Source organism: Diabrotica undecimpunctata, chromosome 8 (assembly GCF_040954645.1).
Source record: "Diabrotica undecimpunctata isolate CICGRU chromosome 8, icDiaUnde3, whole genome shotgun sequence".
In the NCBI taxonomy this organism is placed as follows: Eukaryota; Metazoa; Arthropoda; class Insecta; order Coleoptera; family Chrysomelidae; genus Diabrotica; species Diabrotica undecimpunctata.
In genome coordinates this window covers 107945431-107967986 of record NC_092810.1, presented here as the reverse complement: position 1 = coordinate 107967986, position 22556 = coordinate 107945431, and the positions used below count along the sequence as shown (strand labels likewise).

Sequence of the window (22556 nt, the reverse complement as noted above, 5' to 3'; positions counted from 1 at the left end):
AAATGTGGAAGTGCTACTCTGACTAATCATATATATAAAATCATACTGAAAGCCTGGAATGAGGAAGAAATCCTGGAGGAGTAGTGTATTGGTATCGTTTGTCCGCTAAACAAAAAGGGTGATTAATTGGAATGTAGAAACTATAGGGGAATTACCCTCCTTAATACAGCATACAAAATATTTTCGAGTATTTTATATGGTCGCCTGAGTGCATATTCAGCTTTATGAGCTTGATGAGCTTCTTGGCGAATATCCATCAAAGTCATCATCAGGCCATCAAAGTGGTTTTAGATCTGGTCGATCAACAACAGACCAGATCTTTGTGCTAAGGCAAATAATAGAATAATAGAAAAACCAATGAATTCAATATCGACACATACCATCTTTTCGTAGATTTTAAATCGGCCTATGATAGTGTCCTAAGAAATAAATTGTATAAAGCCATGGATGAATTCCACATCCCCAATAAACTGAGATAAACTGATAAGATTGGTTAAGACTATAATGCGTAGAGTTGTTTGCAAAGTCGAAATACAGGGCGAACAATCACAGGCATTTGAAACACATGTTTGGCTGCGACAGGGAGATGCGTTGGTGTGTCTCCTTTTCAACATAGCTCTGTAAAAGGCGGTCAGGGATGCCCAAATAGACAACAGAGGAAACATTTTTAATAAGTCATCCCAAATTTTGGCATATGCAGATAATGTTGACCTAGTTGCCCGCACAACACACAAGCTAGAAGAAGTGTATACCACATTGTCAAACGCCTAAAAAAATATGGGCCTGCAAGTAAATGAGGAGAAAACTAAGATAATGGCATCAACACCCAAGAAAAGAGCCAGAAACATCGGCCACCAATTCACGGTTAATAACTCTACCTTTGAAGTGGTGGACAAATTCACATACTTAGGCTCCCTGATCACTAAAGAGAACGTCGTGACGGAAGAAATCAAGCAAAGAATAATCCTAGCAAACAAATGCTATTTTGGACTGAGTAGACATATGAGAACCAGAAACTTAAGCCAAAAACAAAAATAACTATACACAAAACCCTTATACAACCAGTGTTGACATATGGGCCGGAAACATGGACCATTTCGAAGGCAGATGAAAACCACCTGCTTATCTTTGAACGAGGGATCCTGAGAAGAATATTCGGTGGTATCTGTATAAATGGTGTTTGGAGAAGGAGGTACAACTACGAGATATATTACAGATATAAACATATATTTGGTGGTAAAGACGTAGTATCCCTTATAAAAATAGGAAGGAGATCTGGCAAGATCACAGCAGAACAACCCTCCTAGAAGAATCCTTATGTCACAACCTGTGGGAAGAAGATGTAGGGATAGGCCAAAACTCAGATGGAGGGATGGTGTAGATGAGAATGTTAGAAAAATAGGCGCAGCAAACTGGCAACAGTTGGCAATGGATAGAATTGACTGGCGTAATAGACTTGATGAGTCACACACTGAAAATATTTTTGAAAATTATACAAAGCAGAATTGTTAAAACTCATGAACATGAAATTAGTGGCACATAATTAAATGTGCTGGCCAAGAGATGTATAGATATGAATCAGGACATGTACTTATGTTTTGTAGATTTTTAAAAGATATTTGATAAGGTTCAACAAAAAATGCTTGTAGATATATTAAAAAGCAAAAATAATATAGTCGTGATATGAAAATTAAATCTAATGTATATTGGAATCAAACTGCCTAGGTAAGGGTTGATAACCACAACACCTGAGATATTAAAATACAGAGAGGAGTTCGCCAGGGTTACGTGCTGTCACCACTACTCTTTAATGACTAGAGTAAAGCGATATTTAATGAAGTGCTCTCAGATTCAATAAAAGGTATATCTATCAATGGAGAAGTTTTGAATAACTTGCATTTTTCACTCGATACAGTAATAATGACGGATAACAACAATGTTTTACATAACGTAATTCTAAGGCTTAATGAATGCTGTCAAGAATACGCACTAAGGATTTAAAAAAAAAACTAAATTCATCATCATGCCTAAATCAGCAGATGCAAATATCCAATTGATTGTTGAAGATACTGTAATTGAGAGTGTGGATATCTACAAATACCAAACCACAGAAATTAAATCATTCGTTAAACTTAAAATGTTTTTTTTGTTGTCGGGATATAAGATTAGGACGCCTAAGGATGCTTCGGTGTTATGTATTCACTACTCTTCTTTATGGCTTAGAAGCATGGACACTGCCTCACCTCACCTTACTAATCAGTTCTCATTTACAGAGGATGTATACTACAATTTTTTCTCCATTTCATATTCTATATACAATTATTTATTAACCCTACCTATTATGCAAAGGTATTAATTATCTCAGCTGACAGCGCCCAGTCATCATCTCTGTGAGCATTTTTTCCTGTAGTACTACTAATGATTGCGTTGCGTCTGTAGGGCTGTCTATCTATTATTGTAACTTATTTTCAGCCACTTTTGAATTTTATTTCTTGTGGCATCTTTTATGATGCAGTCGTATAATTGTAAGCTTTCAAAAATTCCTACAGAATCTTACTTTTTCAATATATCTACAAGTTCGTTTTATTGAACACCTTGATTCACGACACCTGCTCGTGTTTATATTTTTTATTATATAATATTTTACCTCGTGTCAGTTTATTAAAGAGATGAAAAAAAGGATCAGATAAGTGATCTGGAACTTCTATAGCGCATGTCAAAAAACATATATTCAAAAAAATATATCAGTAAAACCAGCAGTAAAGCAAACAGGGCATAATCTTCCTTTAACGAGTTAGGCGGAAGATATCACGGCTAAACTTACGACCACAATTGGGACAATGTAGATGATTATTTAGAAAACTCGCCTCTATAGGGCCCTGGAGCCAATACGTAAAAAAATACTGATTGGCAAACATAGCTTTGCAAACAGTATTACATATTGCGTTACACGCGTTTGATGGACAATATAATATTGGGAGAGCTCTAAAATGATTTTGTTGATCATTTGTACCAATTTGTTGTCAACAATCAAAATTGCTATATCAAATAAAAATATATTATATTTAAACAAAACTAACATCAGTTAACTTCACATTGTTTTTTTCTTAATATAAAACTAAAAGAAGATAATATATATTTATTTGATACAACACTTTTTATTTTGTTTTTTTGATCAATTTCTATGCTTAAATATATTTTTGTGAAGCATAAGTGTTATTATTAAGAAATAGTAACCCTTGAAAAATATAAAATAATACTTGAATAAAAATATATATGAAAGTACTATGAAACATATCTAAGAGAAACAATATACTTTTGTTGATAAAAAACTTATACTGAATTTAACTTTCTGATATAAGTTCTAATTTTGAAAACTCTCTACACTAATTTGTTGTTCATGCTTCTGTCGTTTCAAGTTTCTACTATCTAAAATCATTCCATACAAAACTGAAAATAAAATACGTAAATAAAAAGCATATCGCCAAAAATTTAAAAACCAATTTGTCATAATGTGTCGTCATGCTTATTGTGTATCCAAACCTCTTACGAATTTCTAGATATTGTATACAAAATTTAAAAAAAATGCTTAACTTAAAACTTTGTATAATGTATTTGTTAATGTTTGACAAAACGAGACAAAAATGCCAGTCAAATAATTCACGTTAGAAATTTATTTAATTTCTATTTACTTTAAGAACCACCTCGATCTGAAAACAGGAATATAATACAAATTTACGTTATACTCTGCGAATTTAAAATTACTATTTATTACTATTTTATATATTATTATTTTCGAAATAATTTTGCAACGATACTGACTAAATATGTTCATGATATGAATTTCAAAAATTAGGAGCACTTCAATTTTTGGAAGGCACGCTGCGATATTCTGATCCCCAATATATACTTTTACGCCCATTTATGTTTTTGTTAGAGATTTGACAATAATTTATAAAATAGTCTATTAGCTATTGTATCTTTCTTGGAACTTGTGTGTAGCTGTGATATCTAACAGCGGTTTTCTTATCTAAACGGCGGTTTATAATTGTTTTTTACAAGTTGATGAGACGTGTGGATGTATAAGTACCCAAGCTATTTGCAATTTTAACAAAAGACATCCATTCTTCTATGGTTTATTATTAACAACAATGTATTAATCAACAAACTATTGTTTACAACATTGTATGAAGAACCATTTATTGCTTGATGGTATCTAAGTTTTGGTAAGCGAAATCTTGGTTTTCTATATTAAGATAAACTTCAAATAAGATATCATCGGTTCTTAATACAATGTTCTAAACAATAAATTGTTGTAAACAATAGATTGATACATTGTTGTAAATAATAAACTAGTGGAAATCGAAACGTCAAATAAACTTAATTTTAAAGAATAAATTGTGGCTTAATCCTAACAAAAACTGTAAATTACAACCTATATACACACTATTCTTTATCATCATTCTGGCTTTACAACCCTGCATGGGTCTTAGCATCCTCAAGAATTTCTCTCCAGTCGTCCCTATCCATCGCCTTTCTCCGCCAAGCACGTATTCCCATATTTCTCATGTCTTCATCAATGTTGTCAAGGAACCGTGTTCTGGGTCTTCCTCTTCTTCTCTGACCAATAGGTCTATCAAGGACCATTTTTTTACCTAGGTCATTTTGTTTCATCCGCATTACATGTCCTATCCACCTCAGATGTCCTATGTTAATATGTTTTACGATATCTAGTTCCTGGTATACAGGGTGGCGCACCGAAAACGAAACAGATGCATTTACTGGCAGATAATTCCTTTTTAAAAAAAACGCTTGGACCCGTCGACTTTGTTATCGAGGGGGAAACAAAATTGGCATAAAATCACATTAACATTTGCAGCCCCCTAAGCGGGGGTGGCACCATCCCTAAAATCTTAAATGGAAAGGGGGGTCGAATGATCCATCATTTAAAAGGTCTTTCAACTCCCTTTACAATGATGTAAAATTCATGTACTTCAATTCAGTAGTTTTGGAGATTTATTGATTTAAAGTTTAAATACATCATCGTAAGAGGAGATCAATACATAGCAGCAAAGTTGTTAAAAAATAAAGAATGAACTGACCTGTCAGCCGAGTAAATGTTAAAAATGACCACCATTACTTTCCATGCAATAATAAAGATTTTGCTGAAAACGTTGCCGGACATTTTGCAATATTTGAGGAGTAATTTGTTGGCACTCATTCACAATTCTTTGTCGTAAATCTTCTAAGGATGTTGGCTAAGTAGCATAGATTTTGCTTTTTAAGTAACCCCACAAAAAGAAATCCAAAGGTGATAAATCTGGCGATCTTGGGGGCCATTCAACGGCACCTCTTCTACCAATCCATTGACCTGGAAAGGTCTGATCTAAATAATGCCGAACTCTTAATGCGTAATGTGGTGGGGCACCATCCTGTTGGAACATCAACATATTCTCAACGTATCGACCATCATTCTGATTTTCAATTATATCTGTTAGCGCAGGATCTATGGCATTTTGCAGTAATTCCAAATACATTTCACCAGTCAAATTTCCAGGTAAGAAAAAAGGACCAACCAAATGATCGCCAAAAATGCCAGCCCAAACATTTAATTTTTGTGGCTGCTGTGTGTGTACCTCATGGTAAATTCTGGGATTAGAGTCCGACCAATATCGACAATTATGACGATTTACTTCGCCATTTAAAAAAAAGGAACATTCGTCGGAAAAGCAAATGTTAAATAAAAATTGTTCATCGTTTGTAATTCGTTCACTCATAACTTCACAAAATTCTAATCGCTTATCAAAATCGTCTTCATTAAGTTCTTGTACAAGGTGAATTTTATACGGATGAAAATTATGGGCCTTTAGAATCCGTTGGATAGTACGTCGACTAACATCACACGAAGTTTGCAATTTGCGGGTACTTAATGTAGGATCTACAATAACTTGCCCTAAAACCCCCACTTCTGTTGCCTCGTTCCTTATAGGATTTTCAATATTACGTTTTTTATTGGCGACTGATCCAGTTTCCCGAAATTTAGCTACAAGTTCTAGAACATATTTTCGGTGCTCAGTATTGTTCTCATGTCGCTCATTAAAAATTTGTGCTGTTCTATTAGCGCACTGATTATTTCCGAAAACTATTTCAATAATTTCAACCCTTTCTGCCGTGGAATATACCATGGTTAATTTATGTATAAAGCAATAAATGATATTTTAACAACAAAAAATGGTCAAATCAATCGCAAACTACTGTACTATTTCCTATTTAAAATAAGTACGTGGCATTCTCTACTTATCTTTCTTCAAGAAACAACTTTTTTTGTCACAAAGGACACTTCAATTGCTATTTTTATTATTAATAAACCATGGGCGTAGTAAATAAAAGCATTTACTTATCAAGAAAATGCTTTTACTCAAATTTCTTCTGAAAGAAGTACAAACTAATTTGATGTACCTATTAAAGTCTACTTTAAACTTTAAATCAATAAATCTCCAAAACTACTGAATTGAATACATGAATAATGGATCATTCGACCCCCCTTTTCATTTAAGATTTTAGGGATGATGCCACCCCCGCTTAAGGGGCTGCAAATGTTAAAGTGATTTTATGCCAATTTTGTGTCCCCCTCGAAAACAAAATCGACGGGTCCGAGCGTTTTTTCAAAAAAGGAATCATCTGCCAGTAAATGCCTCTGTTTCGTTTTCGGTGCGCCACACTGTATTCTATTAAGTTCGAAGTTTTATCGTCTTCTTTACACAAGATTGTCATTCACTGCTCCATAGATTCGCCTTAGTACTCTTCTTTCTAAATATACTAACATGTTTTCATTACTTTTTGTTAGAGTCCAGGTCTCTGAAATATTAAAACTGAGCATATTATTGTTTTGTAGAGTTTTATTTTTGTATTTCTCGATATAATTGTGGATTTGGGGAGGAGAATAAGCTCAAAATAGCATCTATTTAGTGTTAAGGAGCGCTCCCAGGTATACAAATTCGTTCACTGCTTCGATGACGTCGTTTTTCATAACAAGTGGTCGTAGGATTTGTGGTTACGTGCTTATTTTTATATATTTCGTTTTGGTGGTATTTATTATTAAACTCATTTTTGTAGCTAATTCTTTTAATGCTACATACGCCTCTCATTCAGCGTTTTCCGTTCTCCCAACAATATTATTATCATCAGCATAGACAAGAATTTGCGCTGATTGATTATATTATATTGAATCAATGGTTGTGATTTGTGACATGCGTATTACTTTTCCACAGTATACAGGAGAGAGGGTCTCCCTGGCGCAGACCGTTATTTGTTTTAAAAGGTTCAGACAGTTTCTCCTAAATTCGTATTCTACATTCAACTTTTTCAAGAATTAGTTTTGTTAAATTTACCAACTAATTTGGTATTTCTAGCTCTTTTATTGCTTTGAACATTTCTCGTCTATTCATAGAGTCGTAGGCTGCTTTATAGTGTATAAATATGTGATGAGTATCAATGCCATATTACAGTGTTTTTTCCAAAATTTGTTTCGGGGTTGCAATCTGATATGTTGTCGATTTACCACACTTGAAACCAGCCGTAATATACGATGACATAATACTGTGAAAAATATTTTAAACGCTGCATTTAGAAGCGTAATTCCTCTATGGTTAGAGCATTCAAATATATCTCATTTTTTGTGTAGGGTGCAAAGTATTCCAATATTCCAGTATTCCAATCATTGGAGACGGATTTATGTCTCTATATTCCTTTTATAAGTTGCTGTAATGCCATTATGGGATTGTGGCCACCTTCTTTATATAGTTCTGCTGGGAGATTATCAATTCGTGATCTTTAACTGCATCTTTAACTTTAGGAATCGTTGGTGGTTCCTCTTCCCTCTCGTCTTTTCCTCTTACCTCATCCTTTTGTTTTCCAGGTTTTTCTGTTCTTCTTCACTATTAAGTGTCTCGTTAAAGTATTCCACCCATCTATTCAATACATCTTTCCTTGTTGTTAATAAGTAGCCATTCTGACTTTTGAATTGTATTGTGATTGCCTTAAATTATTTTCTGTTGATGTTAACTTTCTTATAGAATGCTCTGAATTCTTTCTTTGTGTTGAGGTTTTCTATATATTTAAGTTCCTTATTTAAGTGGTTTAGTTTTTTCTTTTATGTATTCTCTTTTCTTCTCTTCTCTTTGTCTGGTAATTTTTTACAGTGATTCTAGTTTGTCGGGTAAGCATGTTTTTGTGGGCTTAATTTTTTTCTTTTGTTGCATTCTTACATTCATCAACAGCCAATGATTTTTACGGGCACAAATTTCTGTTCCTACTTCATCTTTCGCTGCTGCTTCAATGTCTTCCTTTATTCTGGTCCAGTAGAAGTCTATATCTGTCTGGCCTTCTTTATTTACATTTTGATTCTTTAGCCTGTTGGTGATGTTTTCTGAGTACCGTTCTGCAATTGTCGCATCTCTTAGCTTTTGCACATTCCATTTTTCTATCCATCATATTTTCTTTACTGGTGTCTGAAATTCTAGCCCTCCCCTTAAGATCACTAGATAATGATTTGAGTTTATGTTTGCGCCCCTATAACTTCTGCAGTTAATTACATCTGTTCCATGCCTTGCATTTATTCAGATGTCATCAATCTGACTCGTTGTTCTTCCATCAGGAGAGGTCCAGATTACTTTTTATATGTTCTTGTGTTCAGAATAGGTATTAGCGACTGTCATATACACACTATTTGTTACCAAAATTACTTTGTTGCTATATATCGAGTACCGTTTACTCGTATATACATTTCGATGCGAATTTATATTATGATGCTAAAATATGTATTTAATATTTTGTCATATTCTGAACTTTTAACAGAATATTTTACATTTATTTAAACATTCATTGTATCGTATGTACTGTATTGTATATTTGTATAACATTAATTGCTTTGCTATGTTTATGTATATATTTATATATTTTTTTATAATATTGTTTGTCTTTTTTAACGTTATATACACATATACAATAAATAGTATTGTATTGCTTTGCGTCGCGTCGGTAGTTTTTGTAAGTCGACATTTTTTTGACGCATTTTTGGTGCGTGACTATCTCGTAATATACGATATGATTCATGCGGTAGACATACGGTAGACGGTAGACAATCGGTATTCTTTGATAAAAATATTTATATCGTACTTGGTTTCGTACAGCTGTTTTACGTCAATTTAATTACACGTAAAAATGGCTCTGCTAAATAACAGATTTGTTTTTATTTTTCCTTGTAGAATACCTTGTATAATTAATATTTATTCTCAACTTTAGATAATTGTTATTTTGTAGCTTTTTCACGCATACTTTAATTTGGTAGGTCTTAATTATTTCGAAGTATATATAATCTTCTGTTTTATGTCACTTGCATTAAACATAATTTACTCATTTGTATATCATCATCATCATCATCATTACCCAGCCTTCATTGATCACGTCCACTGCTGGACATAGACCTTCCTTAAAATCCTCCATTCTTTGTGCTCGATTTTGTGCTCTTTGTTGCCAATTTTTGGTAATACGCCTGATGTCGTCAGCCCAACGTGTAGGTGGTCTTCCTCTACTACATTTGTCTGCTCTTGGTCTCCAATTTGTAATTTTGCTCGTCCATCGTTAGTTGTGCATTCTTACTACATGTCCTGCCCAGTTCCATTTCAGTTCCGCTATGCGTTCCACAACATCAGCAATACTCGTCCTTCTTTGCAGATCTTCGTTTCTTATTCGGTCCCGCAACGTCACTCTCAGCATAGAACGTTTAATTTGTCTCTGTACCACTCTAAATTTCGAAGCCGTAATCTTGGTTAGAGTCATAGTTTCCTTCCCATAGGTCATAACCGGTAATACGCATTGACCAAATACTGTTCTTTTGAGACTAAGTGGTATGTTGGCCCTAAATGTGTCTCACAGTAAAGTGAGAGCTCTTCTTAGGCTACCCACGCTAAAGTTCTTTGTCTTTGGATTTCGCATATTTGGTTATCCCTGCTGATTCTTATTTCATGACCCAATACATATCTTTCTCCACCAGTTCTACGACTTTGTCTTGAATATTTAAATGGCTATTGGGGACCATATTTGTCATAAACTTAGTTTTGATCAAGTTCATTCTGAGGCCCACCTTCGAACATGCAAAGTCCAATTCATTTAACATATTTGTGGCTTCTCCTAAATTATCTGTGATAAGGACGTCATCTGCGAAATGGAGATGGTTAAGTTCCTCGCCGTCTATTATTACTCCTCTGTGGTACCAATTGATCATCTTAATGGTCTTCATCTTCATCATCATACTCTAATGCCGTTATGAATAATTTTGGTGACAATGTATCTCCTTCTCTTATCCTACGTTTTATTTTTATTGGTCGGGTTTTATCGTTTATCTTAACAGTTATAATGGCATTTGTGTAAATATTGTAAATAATTTCACTATACCTATGGTCAGTCCTGCTGTCATTCATTGCTTCTATAAGGCTGTCTATTTCGATCGTGAAACGAACGCTTTATGAAAATCTATGAAAGTGAGGATAAGAGGTTTGTTGTATTCTAAAGATTTTTCAATGAGTGTCTTTACTGTATAGAGATGATCATTTGTACCATAATTTAAATGGAATGCAGCCTGCTCTCTCAGTTGGTAGAAAACTAATTTTTCTCCAATCCTGATGTCACTAACCTAGTAAAGAGCTTGTATATGTGGTTCAACAAACTAATAGGTCTTTAATTTTCTGAGTCCATGCTATCTCCTTTTTTATGCAAAAGGATGGTTATAGCATTGTTGTATTCTTTGGGCACCTCTCTTTGCTGCAAACATAGATTAAACAGTTTTCTTAATTTATTTAATAGCATAACTTCTCCATTTGTATATGTCTTGTTATTTATTTGTATATTGTAATACCCAAGGCAAAAGGTAGCAACCAGCAGGTTTAAATTAAACAGAGACATTATATTTCCTTTTTGGTGGCCTCATATGTTATATAGAGGTCATCGTATGCGCAGAAAGCAACAAAGTTAATTTTCCCTTTAAATATATAACAAGGCTACCGTATGGTCAGACATATAGATATGCAGAACAAATAACTTTCTTTAAATTTTATATTAATTTAAATAATATAGGGTGGAGTAATTTTTGTATTATAGGAATTATATTAGCTGCCTTCAGCCACTTTATAAAACGTGTAAATTCTGTAGCACGATATATGTTATGTTAAACTCTAGAATTATTATGGTTTTGAGAGCACTATGGATGACTTTTATACATTTTTGTTTATTCCCAACAATATACTCTGTTATGATGAATTAAAAACAATTCTGTATTCGTTTATAAATCAATAGTTAACATCCTTCTAAAGTGCAAGAGGTTTGGACACAACGAACTGTAATAGAAGATCATTTCTAATTTTTACGTGATCTACTACTTACATCAAACTGAAGACCTAATTAGAATGATTATTTCTGGATTGTTTATCATGCGCGGGGACGCACATTTCTTATTATAAGTAAGAATGTTAATAGTTGTAATTTGTTAAATAGCTAAGCAACTTGTTAAGGCAAACACTGTTAGTCTTTTGCCAGAGTAGTATTAACGTTTGAATTAAATATAGATCATTGTATTTAAGATTAGGTTTACCACACAGAACTATCCTAAATTAATAGGTTTCGACTAAAATTGTCTATGCTAAAGTTCTTTTTTTAAATCTGAGATCTATGTATCTAGAAAACAGGAAACATCGACTTTACAGGACAGATCCTAGTAAGGTGTCTTTAATTACAATTTTTTACTTCTTCTGTGCCTCTTTTTCTCTGAGAAGACAAGCTCTGTATCGGGTTAAACATTAGTTATTTTTCTGATTCCATGTCACAATTTTCATCACAACGTGTTTTCTTCAGTCAAATTCTCATAGATTTTGCGGTCCTTGTACGTGACAAACTTTCTAAAATAGTAATAATATTAATATCGTATAGAATTTTTGCTGGAGAAATCCTTCGGGATTGTTCCAGAGCAAATTATACCTTTAATCCTGTTTCAGGTAACTAGAGTCGATGCACACTGATGCAGGGGGACCGACGGCTTTACGCAAAGCAAGAAACGGCTGCTATCATTTTTAAAAATAAAAATGTCATACTTAGTGATAAGGATTGAACTAGTTCGCTCTGGCTTAAACTACCAAACGCTTTGCATCTGAGCTACGTCCGTCTTATAAGAACATGATCTTTACGATACAATTAGCTTTTTTTACATAATGCACATCGTCTGCATATTGTAGTTTTAGCTTTCCTATTATTATTACTACTACTTTTGGTTCTCTGTTCGTTCTTTGTTTGATTTTTATGTTTGTGATTATATTTTTTAATTTAAGAGATTTTAATTCCAGCCACTAGTAACGAATGCGTTTGTTTCCCCAATAAGTTCTGTCCTGTTGAAGTGTATATGTCTTGTATATTATAATGGTTAACTCAATTAAAAAATTGTCAATAAATTCATTTTTTTTTATTACATAAAGATATAACGTGCAATTCTGAGTTCGTAATTTCTTTTTTGACTTAAAAATATGAACGGCTACTTTAGGCTATGGAAACCTTAACAGTAATATTCATGCTTTGAACAGCATTCTTTCCTAATATTCATTATATGTAAATACAGGGTACCCAGATAATAATGGCATATAACAGCACAGTGGTTTCTCACATGTAAATATTACGATTTAAGGGAACCAATGGTATTCAGTATTACTACTAAGAAAGGGAGAAACTTTAAAAATATGTTTTTATCATGTATTTTTGAAGGCATTATTATTAATTTAATAGACTTATGTCATTACTCTACATAAGCATATTCTATATCACTAAGTTGTATATCCTGTGTTTCTTTTTCTTTATTTCAGAACTGTATGTTCGCAAGTGAAAAATAAATAATATTTTACTTTAAAATAGTATGACTTAAGATAACTTTTTATTAATAATGTATTTACAATGTACGTGTTTAATACATGATGCATATCATTAAAAAATTACCAGCTTGATTTCTAGTAAAATTCATTTTATTTTTGTTTTGTCCTGAGTGTATCGGAAAATATAATATTAACACAATGACAAAAATATAGACAGAATTGTTCGGAATTTTCAATAAATTTCATATCAAAATTTACTTGTGCACTTAGTAAAAAACATTTTCCAATTCATAAAAATGAAAGTTCGCGAAAAACGTTTTGGAAATTTGCTTGGGGTTAATCGGAAAACTTTTAAAAGTTTTTAGAAACTTGGTATTCAAATTTAAAGTTATTTCCAAAACAATGGCGTAAAGAAAAATGGATAACTTTTCTTTGTTATTTCATAATAATTTTGCAATTCAATTCTGGCCAGAAACTTCGAAGCGTGGACAATTCACTGGTATATAAATGGTATATAAAAATTAAAATCGGTTAATAATGTGATCCTGTTGATTTTTTTTAAGTGACTATAAAAGTAGTATTTTTTCTTTTTTTAAATTTATTTTAGCGATAAAAATTTTTATAATGAAATATAATTTTTCTGTTTAATAAAATGATATAAATTTTTTAAATTGCTCAAAATTAAAAGATTTACTGGTACTTACTCAATGATAACCAAACGCACTCATAAAAAAATGTGTTGTTTAAAACCAGATTAAAAATATATTGGATTTATATCATGGTAGTAATACCATACATTAGTGATATGGTAGTCATGCATTAGTGGTACGGTGTGGCAAATAATTGCAATCCTCAAATTAAGCAAGGAGTACAGATTTGCTTGTGATAAAATTACAAAGCTCTAAGGTTCATTCCAATATCAGCTGTAGAGGCCCTATTGGACCTTTCTTCTCTACACAACGTTATAAGGGGGAGACAAAAAGGTGATATTAAAAACTGTATGAAAACCTGAGTAACGTATTGGTTAAATTAGCAAACAGTAACAGATAAATGAAATTAAGAATAACAAATGGATAATGTCTGGATGTAATGGATATGGTACCCATATATAGGCTTAAAGTACCTTTACAGGTAGAAATCTGGTCGCGAGAGAGATACAACATGGGCTGCAGAGGTATATCTGATATAGATACTGGTCTAAATGTGGAGAAAGGTTGGAAGTAGGAATTATCAGTAGTGGTGGAATTTTAAATATTTATACTCCAAGATAATCTACCTCAGTATTCCAGGCAAAGATTTATACAATGTTACATGTTGTAAGAGAAATTAACATGAGGGCTTTCAAACTTAGGGGAACCAATGCAATCGGCCACAGATAAGTCACAAATAATCAAGTAACTTTAAGGTCCTAGAAGGCCTAAGATATACTCTAGACTAGTGTGAGAATTCCAATAAGAACTTGATAGACTGGCAGAACATAAAATTTTTACACTAGTATGGGTATAGATATTCAACAACATATACAACTCGGAGAAATACCAACACAATGGCTAAAATCTGAGTTTATTGCACTTCCAAAAAAAACCAGGAGACAAAAAATGCGAAGATTACCGTACTATAAGCCTTATCAGTCATCTCCTAAAATTGTTCCTAAAGATAATTCATAAGAGAATCTACAAGCTGTGTGAAAGTCAAATTTTCTCCAACCAGTTTGGGTTCACAAAGGCTGTTGGTACTAGAAAAGCTTGGTTCTCAGTACAAGTCTTATTCCAGAGATGCAGAGACGTCAACTGCGACGTATAAGCATGTTTGGTTGATTACGAGAAAGCGTTTGATCGAGTACAGCACGCCAAGATAATGCAAATACTAAAAGAAACATGAATTAACAATCAAGATATTAAAATAATTATAAATCTTTAATGGAATCAGACAGCAAATCTCAGAGTTGTGGAGTGAGGCAGGGCTGTATTTTGTCTCCTCTAATCAATCGGATGGGGGCCTTCTTCAACAGTCACAACCTCTCTCTTGATACAAAAGTAAGAATGCAGTGATGCTACGTCTTCTCTGTCCTTTTTTATGGTGTTGAATCGTGAACCTTGAACAAAGATATGTGCAGAAAACTGAAAGCATTTGAGATGTGGCTATATCGGTGAATACTTAAGATCCCGAGAACTGACCGAGTCACAAATGAGGAGGTTCTCAGAAGAATAAATAAAAACCGAGAGGTACCGACCATCATCAAATCTCGAAAGTTACAATTCTTCGGACATATTATGCGAAATGAATCCAGATATGCTCTCCTTTAAGCCATCCTTTAAGAAAAAGTATTTGAAAAACGAGGTCCAGGAAGAAAAAGAACATCTTGATTAAATAACCTCAGAATCTGGTTCAATACAACATCTGTGCAGCTTTTCCGCGCTGCTGCAGATAAGATAAAGATAGACATGATGATCGCCAACATTCGTAACGGATAGGCACATCAAAAAGAAGTATGGGTGCTAGGTCATCGGGGAGTATATGAGCCTTATGAATTTGCTTGTAGTGGATTAGTTACAAAAGAGTTACTGAAAGTACTGGAAAGCACTATCTGCAAGCGGAAAAAAGTTTTAATCTGAATGCAACTCTCACTGGAAAAGTGTACCCAGTCAATCACATGGCAAAATGTATATTGGACGAACATGCGGTAATAGGACTAAAATACTGAACACAAACAAATTGACCGAACACAAACAAATCAGCTATGAATTTTAAGAAGCTTTCTAACTGGACCAAGCCATTAATGCTGGACAATGCTAGACAAACGAAGAGCTCCATACAATGCAACTATGTGATGGAGACTTCCGCTGTAAAGTCTGTAGCAGAGAACCTCTAATACTCAATCATTTCTTTCATAACCACAAGGTACTAAATCGCAGTCAGCAAACACTTTTTGTAGATTACCAAGTAACTCCAAAAATATACAGTACTGATCCACTAGACCTATTTATAATCTGCTACTATAGATAGCTTTAAAAAACCAGTTAATTCAACCAATCCTAAATATATTTATTTACTACACCATTTTGAAAAGGACTACTGCATAATATTTTCGATCTGGCTACCACAAACTCTAATACTCCAGAAACCCTCATACCAAATGTTAACCGCAGATAGTGGACATGATTCTATGTAGATTTAATCTAGATTTCCTTAATTAAACGATTGTTTCTAAGAGAGTTAGAGCTTTTTACAGATGGCTCAATAAAATGCATTTATTTTTTATTTTTTGACGATAATCCGCTTTTTTAGAAACTTCATGTTCTGTTAAAAGAACAAATGTTTTAATACTAAATTATGTATACTGTCAAGTTTCTTTAACAAAACAATAAAATCAAAATAACAAATATCAGATTGTTTTACTGTGAAACTATTAGATTTGTAATTTTTGAAACATAAATTAAGTTTAACTTGTTAAATGAAGAACATACTGTGATGTATACCAATGGATTGGAATAGCTGGTCCTTTTAATTGGTCTTCAAATTATCCAGATTTTAACCCTGGTGACTTTTATAATTGGGTAACCAACTTTGGGTAAGAATTAAAGAATCATGTAACAAAATCAGGAATAATCATGCAATTTTTGCAACAATGAGATTTACCGCATATAACATATATGGAACATATTGTAATATTAGTCCTGCAGTTGTCGTTAAATTACATTAACCTTTATTTATTATTAACCTAACATCATAATCAACCCTAGAACCACAAAGTGAGATCGCTCGTGACCCAGCCGTGTCGTTTTTTTTATTACGCTTAGCTCATGTTATGATTGGTGATTCAGTTACCCCATGTTGTGGTTCTGGGGTTAAAAGAAATGTAGAACAAATTTATTATTTAATTAAGGCAAATAATAACAAAATTTTAATGTCTAAATTCATCGATTTGAGATAGCTAACTTGTTGTTGGTGTGCGTATCTGTATATAATTTATATATTTATATCCTTATATTATTGATATCTCTATTCATCATAAAGCGGTAAATAATAGAGGTTTCAAACAGAAGCATATTATCGTTAGAAAATAATTTATGTTTTTTACATTTGACAAAAAAAGTCCCAAATTTAAAATAAAAAGCTTTTAAACAAAAATACCTGCTGCTTCCCCGAAGTAGGCAATTGGCAGTGACAATAAAGAACTTTTATTTACAGCGGCTGGATTGCCATTACCTTAATCATTGTACAAACTTCAAACTTTTGAGATAATACCGTTCTCGAAATATTTGGAAAAATTGACTTTAAAGGGCAAAGCGATATATGTCATATCGACATATAATCACGTCCTCTATCTGAGGTTTCAATTCGACAGGAGAGCTTCTGGCCACCCTGTATACATCTTTAACATTAACTTAAAGGTTTTGGATAGTAACCGTATTATGTTTAATTAAATTGGCTTTACTTTTAATGTTTGTTAGATGAAACCATAGATTTCATCTAACTCCATACATAAAAATCCAATAGATTAAACCCATGTTTTCAAAGTAGACACTGAAATTCACTTCTGCGACTGCATGACTACATGAACCATATCTTTCTTCTTAGCTCTAATGAGATATAATTTAAATTGAAAAGTAGTATAAATTAACAAAACACCGTATCTCCTATTAAACCACCACTTTAAATTAGTATTGAAAATGTTTTTTTTTTTAAGCAAAATATTAATATTTTTGGTCTCTAAGCATACAGTTAGTCTCATTATTTATGAGTAAGCATGTATAATTTAATATGGACAGTTACTTTAGACAATATTTAAATTTCTTCCATTTATGTGTCAAATATTCCAACTATTTGTACTTTTCTTGTTAATGCGTCTATACATTGAGCATAAACCACAATTTTGTTTTGTGGTTTATTCCCAACGACATATTTGATAATTTTTTTATCAAAAGAAAACTTGAAATAAAAAAAAAACGCCGGCAATACATAAATCATAATATTTTTATGTTTGAAATCCACAATTGCTACCTGTTTCACTATTAAAGGATTACACTGTATAAACTTTAAAAAAATGATATTTGTTAACAATTATATGAATTTTAATCGTATTTATAATGAGAACACATATTTACGGTTATTTACAGATATTTAAAAATGATTTCATTATTAAAGGGTATATTATCACTTTCAGGCTAACATGTTCACTCGCCCGAAACTTACCTTGACCCTTTGCAGATCAATAGGATTCATAATGGTACCTTGGAAGAATTCTACAGTGGTAAAATGTCTCTTGAAAAGACCTTCCAGTTCTAGGTCTGGTGGTTTCCTGCACATTCCAAAGTTCAGCGTAAAAATCAGGCAAGTAACAGGAAGCCTAATACTTAGTATTTCGTTTAGATTTATTATTAAAGATGTTTAAGTAAATTTAAATTTAAATGAGAGCACCATGCAGATTCGCTTACTAAGTATGTAAAACTACATTTTTTCAACTTTGCAAAATTTTTTGGTTTATTCCTTTATGGTAAGTGACGCTTGTCCTTATACTTAGCACAGTATGATCAGTCATCATTAACCAACTTCTGAAGAACTCTCACTTACTTTGACAATAAATTGACTGTCATTAAACTTCACTGACTAATATCGTTCATGAAAATGTTGCAATTGAAATTTCTATTCTAAAAAAGCCTACAGAAATTAAAGAATAGAAAAAGTTAAGGACAGAATAAGATAACAACCTTTACTTACACTGGTATAAACTTACTAGGAGCCACTTTAAACAAATACATAAATAGTCTTTTACTTTATACTTCCCACGATGATGAATAAAGGTTTCAGGTCAAGCAGAACCGGAGTCGGATTCTTGATAACCGGAGCAGAAAATATTACTACGGTTCGTGCGTCCGTAACGACCGGAGTCGGATGCGGCGATGGGAACGACTGCAAGGCATATAAGGAGCTTATTGATTAAGAGTAGGTACGATGCAGAGTCAAACGCCAACGGTGGAAAACATGGGAAGAATCATGGAAGAAGCTATAGAACACAGTAGAAAAGGTCGTCGAGAGGTAAGCAAGATGCCCTACTGGTGAAGTGTATACATCGAAGAGATCAGAGATAAATGCATAGCCATAAGAATAAAGATAACGAGGGCGAGCGGCGAAGCAAGGATAAACCCACAAGTGTTGACACCAAGCAAATCCAGCAAATCAAAATGGAATACCGCGCACGAAACTCTACAGAAAGAGTCGTTCAGAAAAAGAAGGCACTGGAGAGAACTGTGTGACAAGCTTGATGAGGACATCTTTGGTCATGGATACAAGATTACAATTAAAAAGTTCCGTTTGAGATAACAAGAGAGCTCTTTCCGGTCGGCGGATGGCATGGAGCGTGGAGGGACGAGAAAGCTAAGACAGCCATATACATTACCATGGATGAATTATTCGAGGCATTGGATGCACTCAAGACGCTGATATCATACCGCTTAAAGCGGTAAAGCGTTTAGTACGCGCGGTACCTAAGTGGCTTTTGGGGCACGTGAATGCATTGCTTGAAGCACAGACATTTCCTAAGGCTTGGAGGATACCTATATTTAGGTTATAAGAGAGGATTCTACGAGAACGGATTGACGACAGGATTAAAAGATCAGGAGGTATATCTCCGAGGCAGTTCGGATTCTGCCAGGAGAGGAGCACGATTGACGTGACAACGCTGGATGGCTTTATTGCTCTTAGATAATTTAAATGGAAAGATATAATGCAGGCATTAGAGAAGAGGGATAAATGTAATCGTAGAATATCTGTCTGAGAGAAGAATCATGGTTGAGAAGGGCACGCTCGTTGATGTAACAGCTGGAATCCCCGGAAACAGGGATCAGTTTTAAGCCCAACGCTATGGAATCTGGCATATAACGTGCCTTTAAATTGCAAATATTGGTAAAAGTGCGGGCCGAGCCGGATCTCCGATTTCGGGTAAAACATACGGGCAGCGTCCTGAAGTATCCAAATTCGAAAGGGGAGGGGTCCTACACGGTGCTGTGCAGTCAGTCGTCCTCTATACGGTATCAGTCTGGAGTGGGGCGGTAGAAATACCGACCTACAGTCGGTATTTCTACCGCCCATATCATATATTGTGTTCCTCTGGATGTGTTAGCAATAGAAAGGAGACATCTTTATGAGAGAAGGGAGTATTTGACTACATCCATAAGAAATAAAGAAAGGGAAAGAGCAATGGGCAGAAACCATACGACAGATGTTGCCCAGTGGACTAAGATGCTTACTCCGAGCATAAGGGACTGGGTGAACTGTGGTCACAGGCAACTGGATTACTTCCAGACGCAAGTGCTCACAGAACACGTTTGTTTTAGGGCCTATCTTCATAGGTTTGAAAAGGCGGATACAGGCAAATGCCTATGCAAATACTACGACACTGATACTCACAAAATGCTGGAGTATAATAGATGGACAGTGGAGAGAAACAGTATGAACCTTGTGACTGCAAAGAAGATGATTACGAAGATGACGAGAAGTAAGAAGGGTTGAATATTGTACACAATTACATTCGTGCAGTCATTAAGAAGAAAGAAGAATAAGAGAAGCAGCAGCCAGATTTAACGACAGAGATAAGATCTAGATAAGAGAAGGGAGTCAGCCTTATAGCGGCCATTCCACTTTTGGAGTCTGGTACGTACACAGTCAACTGCGCACAAGCAGGATAACAGCAAGACATTCGTTTGCAGGACCTTCTTCTAAGGGGAAATGAGCTCGGATGTGTTCCTGTACTCTGAATCCAACACATGCCAGTCATACCTAGTGATGCGATAACCTGGTTGGGATTTTAAAAAATGTCCACCATTGCAAAACAAAAGATCAAATAGGTCCTGTACGGACAATCTACCTCTAATAAATATCACTGACAAATCAAGTGAGTATAATAAATTGGCCTACAGATACTAAATTAGCTTTGTAAAAGAATTTGACCAATTCAAAGATGTTCTTAGACCTTCTATTGACAAATAATGTATAAGCATAAAATGCAACAAACCGAGCTAAAGCGATAATAAACGAGGAACTTACTTAATCTAAGACGACTTAAAATGATATCCACTAGGGAGACGCATTGAGCGCCATTCTATTAAATGTCATCATAGACAAAATATTAAGAAAGGTGGGTAAAATGAAAATAAATACAATCGAAGAAAACGAAATTCACATGTTATTCTAGAGAGGCATATATAATGTCATGTTATTCTATGGAACAATGTAATATACTAAATCAGAGCGAGATAATTAATTAAATATTAGTACAAGATCCCACTTCATAACGTAGTTAATCAAACTTTAATTTTTATATATATTTAAAATTAGAAGAATATATTAATAATAGGTTGTCAATACGCTACTCATGACGTATATGCATGTTTTTTTATATCAAATTAAAACTAATTTTTTAATTTTCTTCTTAATATGATGACTTTATCTTTGATACCTCGCGTTTTGAACAGTTGGCAACCCTAATTTGCGATCATTTTTTCTCAAACAATCTTATATCATCATATTAAAGAAAACAATTGCTTTAATTTGATATAAAAAAACATAAATGTACATCATGAGCAGCGTATTTTATTTAAAAAATAAATGAACGAAATCAAAGTTTTGCTCAAAAATAAACTACTATTTATTGAATTAAAAATATTTGCTGCCAAGTTTTAACTGGCAACCTATTATCAATGGATTTTGCTAATTTAAAATATATGTAAAAATGCGAGTTTCATTAACTACGTTCTGTGCGTAGCGATCCTGTTGTGGGATCTTAGACTATAAGGAAAGTTAAGAAAACTAAATATGTATCTCAAAAAATTATGTTGGGCAAAATGGAAATACCTCTAAGCTGTTTTAGTAGCAGTAATTTGCTACTAAAACATACAGATATCAAACCATGCTGGTTGTATAATTGGACAATAAGTTTTTTAATATATTTAAACAAAAATTTCCATCTTAAGGTATTGATACAAAAATTGTGCAAAGCTTATAGTGTATGTTGCTAAATAAAGCAAATTAAAAATTATATTCTGAAATATCATTCACGAACGAAGTCTCAAAGCCCTAAATGATACCTTGACTCTTTCAAGGTCAACTGCATTCATCATGGTTCCCTGAAAAAACTCCACTGTCGTATAATGCCTTTTCAGAAGACCTTCCAATTCCAAATCTGGCTCTTTTCTAAAAATATCCTTCGATGTATTTTACACGTCACACATTGCTATATTCTGTTTATAAAATTGTTTAGAAAATATTTTCATTAAACAAATACGCTACACCTACAATCTTACCAAAAGGATTCTAAAGCCGAGAGTACCAATGATATTCTCGTCTCATCTCGTTCCACATAATCTCACTACGATAAGGTTTTGGTGTTAACTTAGCTAACGCAAACTTCTAGGGAATGGGACTCCAATGGAAACTTTTTCGACGTTATATCTATTGGAATCAGAAGCTACGTATCTCTCATTCATATTAACATATTATTTCCATGAGATATTTATGTAATTACTTCGGCAAGAGTGTAGATGTTGCTTTAAACTAGTTTCAATTAAAAAATATTTTCTAATTAACTTGACAGTTTGTCATGAAACGCTTTTTAAGTAAAATTATTGAAATATAATATGAATTTAAAAA

The 22556-nt window shown here is 33.5% G+C and overlaps 1 protein-coding gene across 2 annotated transcripts in view; it reads right to left on the bottom strand.

Moving 5' to 3' along the window:
• The window catches only part of slo (calcium-activated potassium channel slo), a 535662-nt gene that overhangs the window by 303190 nt on the left and 209916 nt on the right, over positions 1 to 22556 (bottom strand). For both annotated transcript variants that reach the window (XM_072540708.1, XM_072540706.1), the window contains exon 9: positions 18105 to 18210. In XM_072540708.1, coding sequence (XP_072396809.1) covers positions 18105 to 18210 — 106 coding nt within the window. The remainder of the gene's footprint in view (positions 1 to 18104; positions 18211 to 22556) is intronic.